At 36.1% G+C, this 21,759-nt stretch overlaps 1 protein-coding gene across 2 annotated transcripts in view; it reads right to left on the bottom strand.

Moving 5' to 3' along the window:
* VPS50 (VPS50 subunit of EARP/GARPII complex) overlaps window positions 1-21,759 on the bottom strand; it is a 129,774-nt gene that overhangs the window by 34,797 nt on the left and 73,218 nt on the right. For both annotated transcript variants that reach the window (XR_005021273.1, XM_036863988.1), the window contains exons 17-20: window positions 10,763-10,853; window positions 8,059-8,235; window positions 5,137-5,255; window positions 876-982 (exon numbers count right to left, since the gene is read on the bottom strand). Coding sequence is in view for 1 of the 2 variants with exons in the window: in XM_036863988.1 (XP_036719883.1) it covers window positions 876-982; window positions 5,137-5,255; window positions 8,059-8,235; window positions 10,763-10,853 (494 nt within the window). In the remaining variant the exon portion in view is untranslated. The remainder of the gene's footprint in view (window positions 1-875; window positions 983-5,136; window positions 5,256-8,058; window positions 8,236-10,762; window positions 10,854-21,759) is intronic.

Raw genomic sequence — 21,759 nt, 5'->3', positions numbered from 1 at the left:
CTATTTTCCCTAAAAGAAAGTGGGACTTCTTTAAAAAGTCTTCTTTATCCTATTCATTAATGAAATTTAGAAATTATCTTCAGGAACACAGACTATTTTATCAGAGCTAAGAGTAATTAAACCAGGCAACAGGAAATTATCACCTCCATAAACAGAAGACAGAGATCTTTATAGAACATCACTAAGATTCTTGACTGGTATAGATGACTTAATTAACATGAGAAGACATCTCTATAACTTATTTGTCAAATGTACAGACCTATTTGTGAAATACAAAGGTTGAGATAGCATATAAAAGTTTGAAATACTGATATTAAAAAATCCATAACATCTTCAAACCTAAATATTTCATACGGCATTTCTTCATGCTATTTGCCTTCTACAAAATCATCAATAAAGGTCTTATCTGTAATAAGAACAACATTTCCTATGGTTTGAACATTTAGCTTATAGAACTCTTGTGTCTGAAAATGCCAGAAAATCACTATCCACTCTGCCTATCTGACAAGAAGATTGCAAAGATCAATGAAACAATTAAGTACAAAATATTGTGCAAATATAAAACTGGTATTATCATCATCCTACATGTACCTCTAACTCACAGAGAATTTTTCCACTACATTTCTATTAATTGGAATATTTTAGAAAAAGTGGAAGACACAAATTCTAAGTAGTTAACTAAAAAAGAAAAACTGACATTAATATTAGTATTATACTATTTGGAGCAATTAAGATGAGAAGGCACTGACATATGACCATCTTAAATCATTCACTGTGGTGGGCACTGGAGTACACAATGAAAACCCATTTGGTAACAAATGTAGACTAATTTAACTGCTATAATAATTTTTTTTTTTAAAGGTGTAGTTACTTACCAACAAGTCTTATTACATTCAGTGTTGTATTTGTTAAGATGGGTGCATTCACTTTATTTAGACTGTAATCTGATTTCTTCCTGCTTTTTAGAGTCTCTCGAGAAACGCTTAATATGAGAAAACAAAACAGATTTGCAATTAGGGTTGTCAAGTAGTAAATCAATAAGCAATTCAGCTTAGGATCTAATTTGCTAATTAGTTACTGAAAATCACCAATTAGTTACTGAAAGTCTTACCACGTATCAGCTGGGGATATAGAGATTATCCTCCTGTCCTTACAGAGCTTACAGTCCAGAGGGGAAGAGAAATCAGTAAACAGAGAAATAAAGTACTATAATGTATTTCTTTGGTTCTCAGACATTAATTAACAACCATTAAAAGAAGCTACGTCACTAAATTGTAGCAATGTTTTCTTAGGTCAGTCTCCCAAGGCAATAGAAATAAAAGCGAAAATAAACAGATGGTACCTAATCAAACTTATAAGCTTTTGCACAGTAAAGGAAACCATAAACAAAATGAAAAGACAACCTATAGAATGGGAGAAAATATTTGCAAATGATGCAACTGACAAGGGCTTAATTTCCAAAATATACAAACAGCTCATACAACTCAATAACAAAAAGACAACAACCCAATCAAAAAATGAGCAGAAGACCTAAATAGATACTTCTCCAAAGAAGACATACAGATGGCCAACAGGCACATGAAAAGATGTTCAGCATCGCTAATTATTAGAGAAATGCAAATCAAAACTATAATGAGGTATCAGCTCACACCAGTCAGAATGGCCATCATCAAAAGTCTATAAATAATAAATGCTGGAGAGGGTGTGGAGAAAAGGGAAGCCTCTTGCACTGTTGGTGGGAATGTAAATTGATACAGCTACTATGGAGAGCAGTATGGAGGGTCCTTAAAAAACTAAAACTAGGGCTTCCCTGGTGGCGCAGTGGTTGAGAATCTGCTTGCCAATGCAGGGGACACGGGTTCGAGCCCTGGTCTGGGAAGATCCCACATGCCGCGGAGCAACTAAGCCCGTGAGCCACAACTACTGAGCCTGCGCGACTGGAGCCTGTGCTCCACAACAAGAGAGGCTGCGATAGTGAGAGGCCCGCGCACCGCGGTGAAGAGTGGCCCCCGCTTGCCACAACTAGAGAAAGCCCTCGCACAGAAATGAAGACCCAACACAGCCATAAATAAATAAAAATAAATTAAAAAAAAAACAAAAACAAAAAAAACTAAAACTAGAGTTACCACATGATCCAGCAATCCCACTACTGGGCATATATCCAGAAAAGCCAAAAGCTCTAATTCAAAAAGATACATGCACCCCAAATGTTCACAGTGGCATTATTTACAACAGCCAAGACATCGAAGCAACTTAAGTGTCCATCAACAGATGAGTAGATAAAGAAGATGTGGTGTATATATACAATGGAATATTACTCAGCCATAAAAAAGAATGAAATAATGCCATTTGCAGCAACATGGATGGGCCTAGAGATTATCACACTAAGTGAAGTAAGTCAGACAAAGACAATATATGATATCACTTATATGTGGGATCTAAAAAATAGTACAAATGAACTTATTTACAAAACAGAAACAGACTCACAGACATAGAAAACAAACTTATGGTTACCAAAGGAGAAGTAGGGGGGGATAAGCTGGGAGTGTGGGATTAACAGATGCATAAAAATAGATATAAAATAGATAAACAACAAGCATTTACTGTATAGCATGGGGAACTATATTCAATATCTTATAATAAACTATAATGGAAAAGAATTTTAAAAAAGAATATATATACACATATATGTATCAGCAAATCACTTTGCTGTACACTGAAAACTAACACAATATTGTAAATCAACTATACTTCAATAAAAAACAAATAAATAAAATAATAAACAAAAAAAGAAGCTATGTCACTTAAAAAAAAATGTTCTAGGAAAATTATACATCAATTGTACCAAGCATCCTGATTTCAGACCTACAAATATGAAAAATACCTTCCTTAGAATCTGAATTGGGCATCAAGTATAATGGTAAAGTCTGGGGTTGGGGGGCAGCTCTAGATTCAAAGAAAAAGTAGAAGTTATATGGTAAGTACAGAAAAAAAGGGGACAACATGTAATAAGACCAGAAGTAAGAGAACAGAGTATGCCTAGAGAAGCACAAGGAGTTCACAGTGGTAGCCTGGAGAATGAGTGGGCAGAGGGAAATGTGATAAGAAAGGAGGTAAGTAAAGGCCAGATCACTGAAAGGAACTGAACCTCATGACTATAATGAGTATGAACCGTATCTTAAATGCAGTGGTGAGCCATTAAACATTTTAACCAGGAAAATGACATGATCGAATTTGTATATAAAAGAAAAATCTTAATTTGTATCCAAGAACAGATTAGAAAGGGTTAAGACTGGAAATGGGAAGCCACGGTAAGGAGGCTGATTCAATAATGGGGCTGAGAGATTTCTGCATGAACTAGGATGGTAGCAGTGAAATACAAGAAATTTTGATAAATTCAAGAGACACTTAGACGTTGGAATTGATATAACAGTCAACTGGTTAACTGCAATCAGTAGTTTACATTGTGTATATTTCTTAGGGGTAGGTTAAGACAGTTTAAGAGGCTGCATAACCCTACAAAAAATGTGAGGACATACACATATAGTGGCAGACGTTTGTTCATTTCAACTTAGACCTTTTCTTTTAGCAAAAACATACTCAAAACATCTAATGAAAAAGTCCAACAAAATAGTTCTTTTCAGTTCATAATGGATCATAGATGTAGATAATTAAATACCATATATTTGTGTAAACCAATGGAAACAAATTTCCCCAATTAAAACATCCCCAATTATATGACTTGTTCACTTTTGAGGTGAGAGATTATATCAATCAGGGTGTCAAATCAATCAAGTATTCACTAGGTACTTTGGGGGTGAAGGGTAGGGAAGAGTATACTTAAATCTATCATTAAAAATAAAGTATATTTGTGGTCACTCAATATCTGATACTCAGTCATGAAACTACCTCACTCACAAATCAGAATCAGTCCCAATTTAAAGAAGGTGACAAAAATTCTTATACAGTTATCATAGTTTTTGAAGAAGACAGTTTATCATAAAACAAAACTCAAGTACAAAAAAAGGAACCTTAATAGAAGGCTCAAATAGCAAATATCAATGACATTGGGAAGATTTTTCTGTATTTACTAGATTGAGGCAGCAAATCCACATACAAAACAAATGACTATTTTCCTCCTTGAGAAAAAAGGAAATCAATGTGAAACATAAATTGATCTATGTGAAGCATAAACCGCCTCCAAAGGCAGCACTGATTCTATAAATCAAAAGTTTGTTTTTCTGCAAAAACCACTGATCTCTAGATTAAGAGCTCTTGGGTTAGGCCCATTATCAAAAAAACTACATTTTTAGCCTTTCAGGAATCATTTTTAAAATACATTAACTTCTCAGGGTATGTGCCCAGTAGTGGGATTGCTGAGAGTCATGGGCCACAATGTTCACTGCAGCTCTATTTACAATAGCCAGGACATGGAAGCAACCTAAGTGTCCATCGACAGATGAATGGATAAAGAAGATGTGGCACATATATACAATGGAATATTACTTAGCCATAAAAAGAAACGAAACTGAGTTATTTGTAGTGAGGTGGATGGACCTAGAGGCTGTCATACAGAGTGAAGTCAGAAAGAGAAAAATAAATACCGTATGCTAACACATATATATGGAACCAAAAAAAAAAAACAAAACAGGTTCTGAAGAACCTAGGGGCAGGACAGGAATAAAGATGCAGACGTAGAGAATAGACTTGAGGACACCGGGAGGGGGAAGGGTAAGCTGGGATGAAGTGAGAGAGTGGCATGGACATATATACACTACCAAATGTAAAATAGATAGCTAGTGGGAAGCAGCTGCATAGCACAGGGAGATCAGCTTGGTGCTTTGTGGGGTTGGATAGGGAGGGTGGGAGGGAGACACAAGAGGGAGGAGATATGGGGATATATATACATGTATAGCTGATTCACTTTGTTATAAGGCAGAATCTAACACACCATTGTAAAGCAATTATACTCCAATAAAGATGTTTAAAAAAAAAAAAATTAACTTCTGTCACATGACACTATAACCAAAAGAAAAGTTTAATTTTTGAGTTTTTTTTCTTAACCTTTCAAGTAAATCCTCTATGTTAAACGTGCAACATAAAATGAGAAATACCATAAATTCCAAGAATAAGTACCTTTTCACAGGAGCATCGCCTGTCTGCTCATCAACATAATCTTGTTTTAGTTCCTCAGGAACATCACTGTCACTGTCATACTCCTGATAGGCACCTTTTTCTTGTTCATCAGATTCATACTGAAAAGAACACAGTATATTATTCAACAATGGGTACGAAGAACCAAACTTTCTTGGAGTATTTCAACACAGTAAAAAAGTATCCAATTTTATAAGAAGTACATTACAGATGAAAGTTCTTAGTAACTGAGCTTTAATTTTGCCATCAAGAATCATATTAACTTTCCATTTTCTTCTTCATCATCCTACCTTAACCAGTTCAAAAGAAAATACAAACATTATATTTCAAAAGCTTATAAATGCCCCAAAGAATCTCCATATAAACAAATGAAAACAAACACATACCCTGCTAGACCTTAGGAAGAGGAAAAGAGTGTTTATTTGATTAAAAAAACTCTTCCTTCAAGTGGTTTCATCCTATTTATTTCCATTTTGCTAGTTCATTATAAAAAGCTTGAGAATACAATTCTGGTACTCTGGAAGTATTAAGTCTGCTTAATAAACACAACACACATGCTAATGTTCTATCTAATTCATTATGATGAGATTTAATTCCAAGGGCAACTTAGAAAATTAGGCTTAGCACCTATGGACTACTGAGAACAAGGACAAAAATGGTGGATTTGCTCTTGAGAGGAAGAGTGCCTTTTCATCATCTTTTTGGCACCATGGCCCAGTGCCGGCATGGGAGAAGACAGTGGAGTCCATGCACAACAAAGGAAGCAGTGGCAGTATCACCATCATCATTGCTGATTAATATTATAAACTAATATGATTAAATAATGGCTAACATTTATTGAGTTTCAACCAAGTACTGGGCTAAGTGCTTCCATAAAGTGTCTCACTGAATCTTCAAAACAATCCTATGAGGAAGTTTTGTCCCCATATGCCAGTAGAGGAGACCAGTATAATGACAATAAGGGAAGAAGTCAGTCCCCTAATTCAACAACTATTTTTTAAGAGTCTAAAGCATTACGACAGGCTGTTTTAAGATGTGGACCCTGACCCTCAGGACTTATGCTGTACCTGTGAAGATTAGATCACACATTAATAACTACAAACAAACATTAGAGACATTCTCCCCCACTTGTACACAATGTGATCCTGGTGACATTCAGAAAGGTGTTCTACACAAACTAGGGTCAGTTCCACAGTACAACAGATCCTCATTTTCAAGGATTCTTTATTTGCAGATTTCCCTACTCGATAAAATTTGTAACCCCAACATCAATACTTCATGACACTCCTTGGTCATTCACAGATGTGTGCCATGTGGAGTGGCAAACACTTTTGAGTCACCCTACATACATGTTCCCAGCTAAGAGCAAGCAAGGCGACACTCTACCTTCTTATTTCAGCCCTCCTGCTGTAAATAAGTGCCCTTTTCAAAGTCTATTTAGTGTCACATTCTTAAAATTTTTGTACTTTTTGCTGGTGATTTCACTGTTCAGAATGCCCCCCAATCATAGTACTAAAGTGCCGTCTAGTGTTCCCAAGTGCGAGAAGACTGTAATGTGCCTTAAGGTAAAAATATGTATGTTAGATAAGCTTCACTCAGGCATGAGTTACAGTGCTGTTGGTCATGTGTTCAATGTTAATGAATCAACACTATATTAAATCAGGTGTCTTTAAGGAAAAACACACGTAAAACAAGGTTGTGTATTGACCAGTTGGTGAAAATGTTGTGACCAGAGGCTTGCAGATACTTAATCCCATATTTTGCTTAAGAACAACGGTTCTGTATTTGTTAATTCAGAGTTCGTGCTTACTTTATTGAACACAACTGCCAGAAATAATGAGAATCAAATGCTATGCGAGATTTAAATTAACAAATCACCAGTGCAGAGGGATATATTATTTCAAAAATATTGGAATGACTTAATTCCTTTCAGTTTAGTCTACTTTATAGAGGCAAAATGTCACAAAGAATCACTAAATTATAATTTTAAATATGGTTCTCTATGGAATAACTTCTACTTCATGATAAAACATGATAGTGGTATATTTTCATGACAATATTTTTTAAATTATATCTTCACTTAATAACAAAAACAAACCAAAAATATGGAGGCAAATTCAACAGATTTTTGTCAACCCAAACAGTTTTCACTTCAACTTCATCAAATCTAAAATAAAAATTATACCTAGTCCCTCTGGAAATTAAATACTGTAAAAACGCCCTATAGGTAACTGTGAAGTATTTCCTCATTGTAAATATGGGGAAACTGAGGGTCACAAAATCACAATAACTTGCCAAGATCCACACAGCTAATCAATAATAAAGGTCACATTCATTCATCTGCCTGCAAACCTTTCCATTAACTCACACTACTTCTAGTTTATATTGTTTTCTGAGCTGCTCAGAGTGCTGTTAAAACACTGTATTCCTAAATCCTCAAAATATCCCTGCTAGGTAATTAAACAAGACATTACCCTGTTTCAGTTAAGGGGACATGGAACAAAATGACTTCCTTAGTTACCCAACAAGTGGCGTTGAGAAAAAAGTGCAGATGATCTATTCCTTCATACATCTGTCTATCCAATAAATCATATAACTATGCAGTGAATAAACTATGCTCCTACTCAATTAGTAATCTGGTAAGAACATAAAGTAATCTAATAACAACATAAAATAAACATAAAGGCAAAACTTACCATTCAAAAGGACAATGTGAACAAAGCATACTGGAAAGCCATTCATTACCTGTACAAGTAGTATTACAGGTGTCTAAGTATATAGGTAGGAAGGTGGGTGGTAAATGTATGAATAAATCTAGTCAATTACCTTGCTCATTGGGTACAACACGCTCAATAGGAAAATCCCACTAATGTTCCACAGTATGTTTTAAAAAACACCACATACCCCATTAGAAGCCAGGACGTCTTCTGTTTCTTCATCTTTGTGGTCAGCCTGAATTTCAAATGGATTCCCACCACTACAGTACTGCTCAAACAAGGTTACCATTTTTGAGGAAGTTGAGGATGGCTGCTTACTGGGTGAAACTGATGGGGAACGTGACTGTTCCATGAATTTAAATTCCTAGACGTTTAAAAAAACAAAACAAAAAGGAGCCAGATCCCTTTTAGCAACAACAATAAAATTAAAGTACATAAACATATTCCATCAATGCAGATGTAGTTAGTAAAGAAAACCATCCTGATTCTTTAGGTTATTCTTTTTTTTTTTTTTTAGGTTATTCATTTTTAAATCTTGCAAGTTATCTGAAAGCACAAACTTGGACATACATGTTCAAAGGTTTTCCTAAAGACAACTCAGTCGCCGATGTCACTTAAAACAGTGTTATCTGCATCAAGCTGCTTTTGGCTTACTTTATGGAACTGCACAGAAAATTTTTTTAAATAACTTCAATTTGAATGATAATTCTAAAAATTTTTACATAACAGCAAAAGTCCTAGTAGAGTACAGTTTTAATAAGGTCATTCATAAAAACTAATTGTTGTTAAGTCAAATAGCTTGCACCATTTGAGATACTCTACGTGAATACATTGAAATCCAAGCATAAAAGATATACCTTTCTTTGTTATATTGATGTCTATACACTTTCATTTATTTTTCTTCATATACCAAGAAGCAGACAACACAAATACATGCTGAGGTCAGATGATACATCTTCTAGTCCTAGCTTGACTTTAATCCATTATATTCCATTAACTTCCTATGTAACATTGGGAATGTCCCCTGATTCCCTATGCCTCCATTTCCTCATCTGTAAAATGAAAGGGTCGATCTAGATGAAAGAATCACAAACACTAAAGCTACAGAGTTGTAGCACCCAGTCCAAATCACACACTTCTCAGATGAGGAAACTGAGGCGGAGGGATTCAGGTTCAAGTTCAAGATTACACAGCTAATTAGAGGAAGAGATGGAATAATAGCTAAACTTCTTTCGAATTACAAAACTCTTGATTTATGATTTTTAACAAAAATTTAGTACACATTTTTCTTATACCTTTTAATCATTTTAATATTATTCCCCAATTTAAAATTTTTCATATTCAGAGATAATCTTCTTTAAAATTACATTGGTTTACTAAGTTTCAAATGATGTGTTTATTTTCTTTTTAAATTGCAGCTATACATTAAATCAGATCCACAATAATGCTTAAAAATCAGGCCATTATTTTTAAAATTCTAAACAAGGGGTGACTATAAATTAATAACACAAAAATTTTTTAAAACAAAATCTACAGAAATACATGTGTCAAATGAACACTATCTCAGCTGTAAATAGTTTTCAATGTAATTACTTTTTTCCCCCACTGTGGTTACAACATGAGATCTACCATTAAAAAAATTTTAAGTGCACAGTACTGTATTGTTAACTACAGGCAAAATGTTGTACTATAGATCTCTAGAACTTACTCATCTTACATAACTGAAACTTCAAGGTAACCACTTTAAAGGATATAATGCTCACTTGGATGGAAATGTTTCAACGTACCTTGTAAAAAAGTTGTTTTCTAATTACAGCAAGTTTATATACACATGCACCACACACACACACACACAAATTGACAGTTAAATACAAATTCAAATAAAAGTATTTAAATAGAGATTATAGAGATTCTAAAATCAATGCTGGAATTCTAAATAATGTTAAGGAATCATCTTAATTTAATAACTCTAAAATAATGTTAAAATTAATGTTAATTTCATTGTCTTTAAAGCATTTGTTAATCAACATGTTTCAGTGTATTTAGTATTTCCACATTAGGAAAGCAATATGATAAACCTGGATGAGAAGTAAGCTATTATACAATATGAGCATAAACACTGTCCCTTTAAAAAAACCTTTTAATCATGTATTCTTGACATTTATCCAGGAATAAGAAAATTCTTTCTAGAAAGCCATTTCTTCTAAAGGCAAAAACTACACACTCGACCTTCTAAACAGGGATCTAAATTTATATACTGTATTCTGATATTTGATATTTGTCAGATAGGACATGGTCTACCACACAAGAAATATTTATCTATAATATGTTTCAACCAAGAGAAAAAAAAAATAAAGATATTTTCACATATTACATTATAGGATTCAAGGAATCAATTAACTAATAAAAATTAGCTGTGTTTTTTTTTTTTATAAGTGCCTCTTTTATTTCTGAGGCATTTTCTCATTACAGACAAATTTATGAGTTGCAGCATAAATTCAGAACCTATTAGACCCTTTAAGAAATGACAAATATTCTGCAAATATAAGCATTTTCATTAAAGACCATCAAAATATAACTGATTTTTCTGCAAAATTTAAATGAAGCAGTAAACCCTCTTCTGAAATCTAAAGAAAACAAATTATTTTAATTGTGACTCTTTTCAGGCAAAGGAGTTTTCCTCAAGTGTATAAAATGAATTTGTAAAAAGAGACAGATTATGACATCCATTAAAGTATCACCTTGTAAAAGAGGCTTATTATTAATCACTTTTAAGGAAAAAAGGAAAGGCACTATTTCTTAATTTAATTATTTTATAAATGTTTCCATATATATGGTTTGCTTTTAAAGATGACTACATAAAAGACTAATTTATTTGCTCTTAAACTTACATGAAGTTGCAAGATGCTGAAATTTGACTTAACAGGACAAAGTTCCCAGGTCTCATTTTCTAGAAACATTCTCAGTTCATCAAGCCGTGTTCTTAAAAAAAGAAAATGAATACTCCAAAATATAAGAAAAGTACACTGCACACAAGAATTAATATAACAAAAACTACTATAGAGTTATCATCATGATCATAATCAACTTTGAAAACCCATTCAGACCAACGCAGTAAACACATTTACTTTTACATACTTGTTAATATCTTATCATCCGTAAGAGAAAAACCACAAATATTTACTAAACTCAGAATATTTTTACTATATTGCAAAAATAATGAATGCATAGGAAATGATATTTTTATTAAGGGACTAAACTAAAAGCTACTCACCAACTCATGTACTTAAGACATCCTTAGCTAATCACATATTAGTGCCAAAAAAAAACAAGAAATAATTTATAGGGTTTATAAAACCACAAACGTTAATAAATGTTTTATGCTAAAAAGCATACATCTTAATCATTCTTACTAAGCCAAAAGATCAAGTTGATTATCACTATCTAAATATATTTTAGCTCAGGGCTTATCTATCTCCACACAGCATTTACCAATTAAATTAGCAAGTATGGCACTTAAATTAGCAAGTAGTCACATGCCATACTGATTTCTTCTTTCTTTAATGCTATTGCTCTTACTGTCTCTCCTGAGTAATCAGTACATTACATGAGCAATTCCAGAAAAACAAATACTTCCTTCCTGTTAACCCAGGAAACAAAGGGCCAGGGTCTGCCCTATTCTTCCTTCTTCCTGCAACAAGCCTCATTGTTGTTACTAAAATCAGGCTAAAAACAAAATCTAGATTTTTTTAAATCCACAGGTTCTAAAGTAAAGAGGGAATAAATGGTAAAATCTGTGAAAAGCAGAAATTGCTCCAAATATTAGAGTTAACAGACAAGGACTTTAAGATAACTACTACAAATAAGTTAAATAAAATAAAGAAAAAGATGCACAAAATGGACAGAAATGAAAATTTTAAAGCATTGTAATAATAAAAACAAAAAAGAATCAAACAAATGTTCTATAACCAAAAAAATACAATACCTCAAATTAAAAACTGATTGGGTAAGTCAAAACAGCAGAAGACAGGATTAATGAACTCGAAGACAGTGCAACAGAAAATATCCAAACTGAAGGACAAATGGAAAAAGAAAAATGGAAGAAAGAAAAGATCGTAAGAGATATGTGAGACACAGTCAAAACATCTAGTATGCATGCAACTGTATGGAGATGAGAGAGAGAGAGAGAGCAAAAGCAATATTTGAAGAGGTAGGTAATGACTGAGAATTTGGCAAAAGTGATTGTTCCCATACCTATCACCATATACAAAAATTAACTAAAATGAATCACAGATCTAATGTAAGAACTAAAACTATAAAGTTTACAACTCTTAGAATTCTACAATAAAAAGATAAATAACCCAATTTTTAAATGGGCAAAGGCTTTGAACAGACATTTTTGCAAAGAAGATACATAAATGACCAGTAAGCGCATAAAAAGATGCTGAACATCGTCACTCATCAGGGAAATATAAATCCAGACCATAATGAGGTACCACTTCACAACCACCAGGATAACTATAATCAAAGAGACAGTAAGAGGTACTAGCAAGGATTTTGAGAAATTAGAACGCTTATATAGTGCTGGTGGAAACATAAAATGGTGCAGCCACTTTGGGAAACTTTGGTAGTTCCTCAAAATATTAAACATAGAGTTACCATATTACCCACCAATTTCACTCTGTATTGGTTTCCTGTGGCTGCTATAACAAATTAACAAAAACTGGGTGACTTATAACAACAGAAATTTATAATCTCACAATTCTGGAGCCCAGAAGTCTGAAATCATAAGGTTGAAATCAAGCTGTCAGCAGGGATACACTCTCTCCAAAAACTCTAGAGGAGAATCTGTTCCTTGCCTTTTCCAATTTACGGTGGTTGCTGCCATTCCTTGGCTAGTGGCCACAGCACTCCAATCTCTGCCTGTCTTCACATAACTTTCTCCTGCATGTGTGTATGTCTTTTCCTCTGTGTCTATATCAAGTCCCCTTCTGTCTCCCTTTAACTGTGATGGCATTTAGGGCCCATCCAGATAATCCAAGATAATCTCCTCATCACAAAACCATTAATTTAGTCACATCTACAAAACACTTTTTCCAAATAAAGTAACATTTACAGTTTCCATGTATTAGGACCTGATTTTTTTGCAGGGGTGGGGAGTGGGGAGGAGGGGAACGGGGAAATTACTTGTCAGACTACCAAACACTCCCAGGTACATACCCAAAGAAATGATAATATATGTCTATGCAAAAACTTATACACAAGGGGGTGGAGTCAAGATGGCAGACTAGGGGGACATGGATTCATGTGTCCACACAACTAGGGCACCTACCAGGCACTGGTGGGGGACCATGGACACCTAAGGGGATGGGAGGAACCCCCAACGACCGGGTAGGACGTGGGGCATGGGGGGGTGAAGGGGAGGGGAAGTGGAGGTGGGACGGGACTGGCACCCCTGAAGGGCAGCTGGGGGAGAGGAAGGGATCTCACACCCGAAGGGGGAAATTGGGGGACCACCAGGAGGACAAAGGAGCAAAAGGGAGCGTGGCCAGGTTTCCCCTGCCCACTTGGGCCCCCAGGAGCCTGCTGAGATCCTGGGCCTGATCCTCTGCCCACCGAGGCCCCCTCCAGCCGTGCAGGTCCTAAGGGAGTGGGAGGGAGGGAAGGGGGAGCAAAAGTAAAGGCCAGACCTCGAGGACCGGCACCCCTGAGGGGTGGCTGGGGGAGGGAAGGAGTTCCTACACCAAGCAGGACCCACCCACGGTTAGGGGTTAGGGGTCCAGCAGCAATGGGGGAGACCCTAGGGGAGATGGGTGTTGGGGAGGGGAGCACGGAGGAACGGAAGGGAACGGGGCCAGAGCTTTCCCTGTCCACTTAGGCACTGGGAAGCCTGTTGGGCTCCCAGGCCTAATCCTGTGCCCTTGGAGCCTCCCTCCTGCCATGCAGAGCCCAAGCCCCACCCCTACACCCCCACCCAGGGCCCTACCTCTACACTCAGAGACCCCCTCTGAGACCCCCTCCAATGCGCTGGGCCTAAACCCCACCCACACACCCTCACCCAGGGCCTTACCTCCAAACTCCAGAACTCCACACTGCAGAGGCCCTCCTTTCCATGTGCTGCCTCTCCCCTTCCCCACAGGTCCTAAGCAGAGGCCCCGCCCTACACTCAAAGGTCAACCCCCCACCTGCCTAGGTCCCACCCCACTGTAAACCCCACCCCTGCCTGAGTTCCACTTCCATAGCCAAGGCTTTTTAAATTTTTTTTTCTTTTTTCCTCTTTTAGATTGGGGTTCTGTTTTACCTAGTTGATTCATTGTTCTTGATTCATTTATATTTTTATTATTCCTAATAAATCTTTTATTTTTCTAACTTTATTTTATTCTTTATACTTTGTTATTGTTCTCTCCTTTTGGCTTGTTCCCCCTGCACCGCCCACCCCTTTTTTTTCTTTTTTCTGTTGTGGTTTTATTTTACCTAACTGCAGTTGTTTCAATTATATTTTTATTTTTCATAACATATTTTTTATCTTTCTAACTTTATTTTCTTTTATATTCTTTGATATTGTACTGCTCCTTTTTTCTTTTTTTCTTTTTTTTTTTTTGCCGTGCCATGCGGCTTGCAGGATCTTGGCTCCCAGGCCAGAGGTCGGGCCCGAGCTCCTATGGTGGGAGCTCTGAGTCCAAACCACTGGACTAAGAGAACCTCAGACCCCAGGGAACATTAATCAGAGTGAGGCCTCCTGGAGGTCCTAATCTCAGCACAAAGACCCAGCTCTATCCAACTGCCTGCAAACTCCAGTGCTGGACGCCTCAGGCCAAACAATCAGTAAGACAGGAATACAGCCCCACCCATAAAAAAAAACAAACAAAATGAAATGACAAAAAAATACATTACAGACAAAGGAGCAAGGTAAAAACCTACAAGACCAAATAAATGAAAATGAAATAGGCAACCTACCTGAAAAAGAATTCAGAGTAATGATAAAGATGATCCAAAGTCTCGAAAATGGAATGGAGAAAATACAAGAAACATTTAACAAGGATCTAGAAGAACTAAGCAAACAAACAGTGATGAACAACACAATAACTTAACTTAAAAATACTCTAGAAGGAATCAATAGCAGAATAACGGAGGCAGAAGAACCGATAAGTGAGCTGGAAGATAAAATGGTGGAAATAACAACAAGGGAACAGAATAAAGAAAAAAGAATGAAAAGAATTGAGGACAGTCTCAGAGACCTCTGGGACAACGTTAAACACACCAATATTCGAATTATAGGGGTCCCAGAAGAAGAAGAGAAAAAGAAAGGGTCTGAGAAAATATTTGAAGAGATTATAGTTGAAAACTTCCATATCATGGGAAAGGAAATAGTCAATCAAGTCCAGGAAGCACAGAGTCCCATACAGGATACACCCAAAGAGAAACACACCAAGACACATATAAATCAAACTATCAAAAATTAAACAAAGAAAAAATATTAAAAGCAGCAAGCAAAAAGCAACAAATAACATACAAGGGAATCCCCACAAGGTTAACAGCTGCTCTTTCAGCAGAAACTCTGCAAGCCAGAAGGGAGTGGCAGGACACATTTAAAGTGATGAAAGGGAAAAAGCTACAACCAAGATTATTCTACCCAGCAAGGATCTCATTCAGATTTGATGGAGAAATTAAAACCTTTACAGACAAGCAAAAGTTAAGAGAATTCAGCACCACTAAACCAGCTGCACAACAAATGCTAAAGGAACTTCTCTAGGTAGGAAACACAAGAGAAGGAAAAGACCTACAAAAACAAACCCAAAACAATTAAGAAAATGGTAATAGGAACATACATATCGATAATTACCTTAAATGTAAATGCATTACATACTCCAAACAGGGCTTCCCTGGTGGCGCAGTGGTTAGGAATCTGCCTGCCAATGCAGGGGACACAGGTTCAAGCCCTGGTCCGGAAAGATCCCACATGCCGCAAAGCAAATAAGCCCGTGTGCCACAACTACTGAGCCTGCGCTCTAGAGCTCACGAGCCACAACTACTGAGTCCGCGTGTCACAACAACTGAAGCCCGCGTGCCTAGAGCCCATGCTCCACAACAAGAGAAGCCACCGCAATGAGAAGCCCATGCACCGCAACGAAGACCCAATGCAGCCAAAAATAAATAAATAACTAAATTTATGAAAATAAATAAATAAATAAATAAAATCCTCCAACCAAAAGATACAGACTGCCTAATGGATACAAAAACAAGACCCATATATATGCTGTCTGCAAGAAACCCACTTCAGACCTAGGGACACATACTGACTGAAAGTGAGGGGATAGAAAAAGATATTCCATGCAAATGGAAATCAAAAGAAAGCTGGAGTAGCAATTCTCATATCAGACAAAATAGACTTTAAAACAAAGACTATTACAAGAGACAAAGAAGGACACTACATAATGATTAAGGGATCAATCCAAGAAGAAGATATAACAACAGTAAATATTTATGCACCCAACATAGGAGCACCTCAGTACATAAGGCAAATGCTAACAGCCATAAAAGGGTAAATCGACAGTAACATAATCATAGTAGGCTACTTTAACACCCCACTTTCACCAATGCACAGATCATCCAAAATAAAAATAAATAAGGACAAGCTTTAAATGACGCATTAAACAAGATGGACTTAATTGATATTTATAGGATATTCCATCCAAAAACAACAGAATACACTTTCTCCTCAAGTGGTCACGGAACATTCTTCAGGATAGACCATATCGTGGGTCACAAATCAAGCCTTGGTAAATTTAAGAAAATTGAAATAATATCGAGTATCTTTTCCGACCACCACGCTATGACACTAGATATCAATTACAGGAAAAAAACTGTAAAAAATACAAACACATGGAGGCTAAACATCATGCTACTAAATAACCAAGAGATCACTGAAAAAATCAAAGAGGAAATCAAAAATACCTCAAAACAAATGACGATGAAAACAAGACAACGCAAAACTTATGGGATGCGGCAAAAGCAGTTCTAAGAGGGAAGTTTATAGCAATACAATCCTACCTCAAGAAACAAGAAGAATCTCAAATAAACAACCTAACCTTACACCTAAAGCGATTAGAGAAAGAAGAACAAAAAAAAACCCCGAAGTTAGCAGAAGGAAAGAAATCATAAAGATCAGATCAGAAATAAATGAAAAAGAAATGAAGGAAACAATAGCAAAGATCAATAAAACTAAAAGCTGGTTCTTTGAGAAGGTAAACAAAACTGAAAAACCATTAGCCAGAGTCACCAAAAAAAAAAGGGAGAAGACTCAAATCAACAGAATTAGAAATGAAACAGGAGAAGTAACACCTGACACTGCAGAAATAAAAAGAATCATGAGAGATTACTACAAGCATCTATATGCCGATAAAATGGACAACCTGGAAGAAATGGACAAATTCGTAGAAAAGCACAACCTTCTGAGACTGAACCAGGAAGAAATAGAAAATATAAACAGACCACTCACAAGCAATTGTGAAATTGAAACTGTGATTAAAAATCTTCCAACAAACAAAAGCCCAGGACCAGATGGTTTCACAGGCAAATTCTATCAAGCATTTAGAGAAGAGCTAACACCTAACCTTCTCAAACTCTTCCAAAATATAGCAGAGGAAGGAACACTACCAAACTCATTCTATGAGGCCACCATCACCTTGATACGAAAACCAGACAAAGATGTCACAAAAAAAGAAGACTACAGGCCAATATCACTGATGAACTTAGATGCAAAAATCCTCAACAAAATACTAGCAAACAGAATCCAACAGCACATTAAAAGGATCATACACCATGATCAAGTGGGGTTTATCCCAGGAATGCAAGGATTCTTCAATATATGCAAATTAATGTGATACACCATATTAACAAACTGAAGGGTAAAAACCATATGATAATCTCAATAGATGGATAAAAAGCTTTCTACAAAATTCAACACCCATTTATGATAAAAACTCTCCAGAACGTAGGAATAGAGGGAACCTACGTCAACATAATAAAGGCCATATATGACAAACCCACAACCAACATAGTTCTCAATGATGGAAAACTGAAACCATTTTCTCTAAGATCAGGAACAAGACAAGGTTGCCCACTCTCACCACTATTATTCAACATAGTTTTGGAAGTTTTAGCCACAGCAATCAGAGACAGAAAAGAAATAAAAGGAATCCAAATCGGAAAAGAAGAAGTAACGTTGCCACTGTTTGCAGATGACATGATACTATACATAGAGAATCCTAAAGATGCTACCAGAAAACTACTAGAGCTAATCAATGAATCTGGTAAAGTAGCAGGATACAAAATTAATGCACAGAAATCTCTTGCATTCCTATATACTAATGATGAAAAATCTGAAAGAGAAATTAAGGAAACACTCCCATTTACCATTGCAACAAAAAGAATAAAATACCTAGGAATAAACCTACCTAGGGAGACAAAAGACCTGTATGCAGAAAACTATTAGACACTGATGAAAGAAATTAAAGATGATACTAACAGATGGAGAGATATACCATGTTCTTGGATTAGAAGATATACCATGTTCTTGGATTGGAAGAATCAGTACTGTGAAAATGACTATACTACCCAAAGCCGTCTACAGATTCAATGCAATCCCTATCAAATTACCAATGGCATTTTTTACGGAACTAGAACAAATAATCTTAAAATTTGTATGGAGACACAAAAGACCCCAAATAGCCAAATCAGTCTTGAGGGAAAAAAATGGAGCTGGAGGAATCAGACTCCCTGACTTCAGAATACACTACAAAGCTACAGTAATCAAGACAATATGGTACTGGAACAAAAACAGAAACACAGATCAATGGAACAAGATAGAAAGCCCAGAGATAAACCAACGCACCTATGGTCAACTAATCTATGACAAAGGAGGCAAGGATATACAATGGAGAAAAGACAGTCTCTCCAATAAGTGGTGCTGGGAAAACTGGACAGCTACATGTAAAAGAATGAAATTAGAACACTCCCTAACACCATACACAAAAATAAACTCAAAATGGATTAGAGACCTAAATGTAAGACCGGACACTATAAAGCTCTTAGAGGAAAACATAGGAAGAACACTCTTTGACATAAATCACAGCAAGATCTTTTTTGATCCACCTCCTAGAGTAATGGAAATAAAAACAAAAATAAACAAATGGGACCTAATGAAACTTCAAAGCTTTTGCACAGCAAAGGAAACCATAAACAAGACGAAAAGGCAACCCTCAGAATGGGAGAAAATATTTGCAAATGAAGCAACTGACAAAGGATTAATCTCCAAAATATACAAGCAGCTCATGCAGCTCAATATCAAAACAACAAACAACCCAATCCAAAAATGGGCAGAAGACCTAAATAGACATTTCTCCAAAGAAGACATACAGATGGCCAAGAAACACATGAAAAGATGCTCAACATCACTAATCATTAGAGAAATGCAAATTAAAACCACAGTGAGGTATCACCTCTCACCAGTCAGAATGGCCATCATCAGAAAATCTACAAACAATAAATGCTGGAGAGGGTATGGAGAAAAGGGAACCCTCTTGCACTGTTGGTGAGAATGTAAATTGACACAGCCACTATGGAGAACAGTATGGAGGTTCCTTAAAATCTAAAAATAGAACTACCATACGACCCAGCAATCCCACTACTGGGCATACACCCTGAGAAAACCATAATTCAAAAAGAGTCAGGTACCACAATGTTCACTGCAGCACTATTTACAATAGCCAGGACATGGAAGCAACCTAAGTGTCCATCGACAGATGAATGGATAAAGAAGATGTGGCACATATATACAATGGAATATTACTCAGCCATAAAAAGAAACGAAATTGAGTTATTTGTAGTGAGGTGGATGGACCTAGAGTCTGTCATACAGAGTGAAGAAAGTCAGAAAGAGAAAAACAAATACCGTATGCTAACACATATATATGGAATCTTAAAAAAACAACAGTTCTGATGAACCTAGGGGCAGGACAGGAATAAAGATGCAGACATAGAGAATGGACTTGACGACACGGGGAAGGGGAAGGGGAAGGGGAAGGGTAAGCTGGGATGAAGTGAGAGAGTAGCATTGACACAACACACTACCAAATGTAAAATGGATAGCTAGTGGGAAGCAGCTGCATACCACAGGGAGATCAACTCCGTGCTTTGTGACCACCAAGAGAGGTGGGATAGGGAGGGTGGGAGAGAGATGCAAGAGGGAGGGGATATGGGGATATATGTATGCATTTAGCTGATTCACTTTCTTATACAGCAGAAACTAACACACCATAGTAAAGCAATTATACTCCAATAAAGATGTTAAAAAAAAAAAACTGTGTTGGATTTCTCATCTGGTGAAAAGGTGTACTTTTATTCTGATTATTTTTGCATTTGTTGTTGTTTGAAGTTTCAGTGGGATTGTGGTTCCTTTGACTGGTTGAGGGAAGAGAATTTTTTGGTTGAAGACAAGAGAGTGATTTTTTTTAGTAAGTTTTTTTTTTAATTAAAAAATTTTTTTATAATTTTTAAAGGTTAGTTTCCATTTACAGTTACTACAAAATATTGGCTATATTCCTCATGTTGTACCATAAATCCTTATAGCTTAAAGTAAAACAAAAAAAAACTTATACACAAATGTTCACAGCAGCATCATTCATCATAGCTAAAATGAGAAAACAACCTAAATGTCCATTAACTGAGGAATGGATAAACAAAATATGGTATAGCTATACAATGGAATATTATTCACCAATAAAAAAGAAAGAAGTTCTGTTACATGCTCCAAAATGGATGAACCTTAAAAATATTATGCTAAGTGAAAGCCAAACACTAAAGGCCATAATGTATGATTCCATTTACATGAAATGTTCATATACAGGCAAATATCATAGGCAAATACATAGAGACAAAAACTAAATAAGTGATTGTCAGGTGCTGCAGGAGAAGAGTGACAATTAACTGGTACAGGGTTTCTTTTTGGAGTGATAAAAATATTCTGAAATTAGATAGTGGTGACAGTTGTTGCTGAATTATATACTTTAAAGGAGTGAATTTTTGGCATTTTTGGTATGTGACTTACATCTCAATAAAGCTATTATTACAACAATTATTGAGGTAGGCATGACTCTAAAATGCACTCTAAAATCCCTCAAGATTGTCTGCCCTAATTCCCAGGACTAAATGTGTTGAAGAACACCCCCATGATTACATTACCAAATATGGAAAAAAGAGATTTTTGCAGATATAATTAAGATTACAATTAGCTGCCTTGAGTTAATCAAATCAGAAATTATCCAGGTGGAACAAATCTAACTGAATAAGCCCTTTTAAAGCAGAGTTTTTTCTCCTCCTGATAGCAGAAGGGGAAGTCGGAGAGAATTGTTGGCTTTGAAAATGGAAGGGGTCAGGTACAAGGACCGGAGAGCAGCTTCTAGAAGCTGAGAACACTTCATAGCTGACAGGTAGCAAGAAAACAGAAACCTCAGTCCTAAAACCACAAGGAACTGAATTCTGCCAATGTCCTGAATGTGCTTAGATGCAGATTCTGCCTCAAAGTCTTCAGATAAAAGCCCAACCAACACCTTGATTTTGGCCCTCTGGAAACCTAAGCTGAGAACCTAGACAAGCTGATCCAGACTTCCACAGAACTGTGAGATAATAAATGGGTGTTGTTTTAAGCTGCTAAACTCATGGTAATCTATTACACAATAATATAAAACTATTATGGTGATAAAAGATACCAACTCACAGACTGAAGCTTAGTTATTCCTACCCATAAAAAGTACAGAAAATAATACAGAAAGTAAAAGTACATGACAAAAACATCAAAAGGTAAGAGAAGGTAAATGAGTTACAAAGT

Source organism: Balaenoptera musculus, chromosome 9 (genome assembly GCF_009873245.2).
Source record: "Balaenoptera musculus isolate JJ_BM4_2016_0621 chromosome 9, mBalMus1.pri.v3, whole genome shotgun sequence".
Lineage (NCBI taxonomy): Eukaryota > Metazoa > Chordata > Mammalia > Artiodactyla > Balaenopteridae > Balaenoptera > Balaenoptera musculus.
Note: the sequence above shows the minus strand (reverse complement) of the source record. Positions and strands in the feature narration are given on the sequence as shown.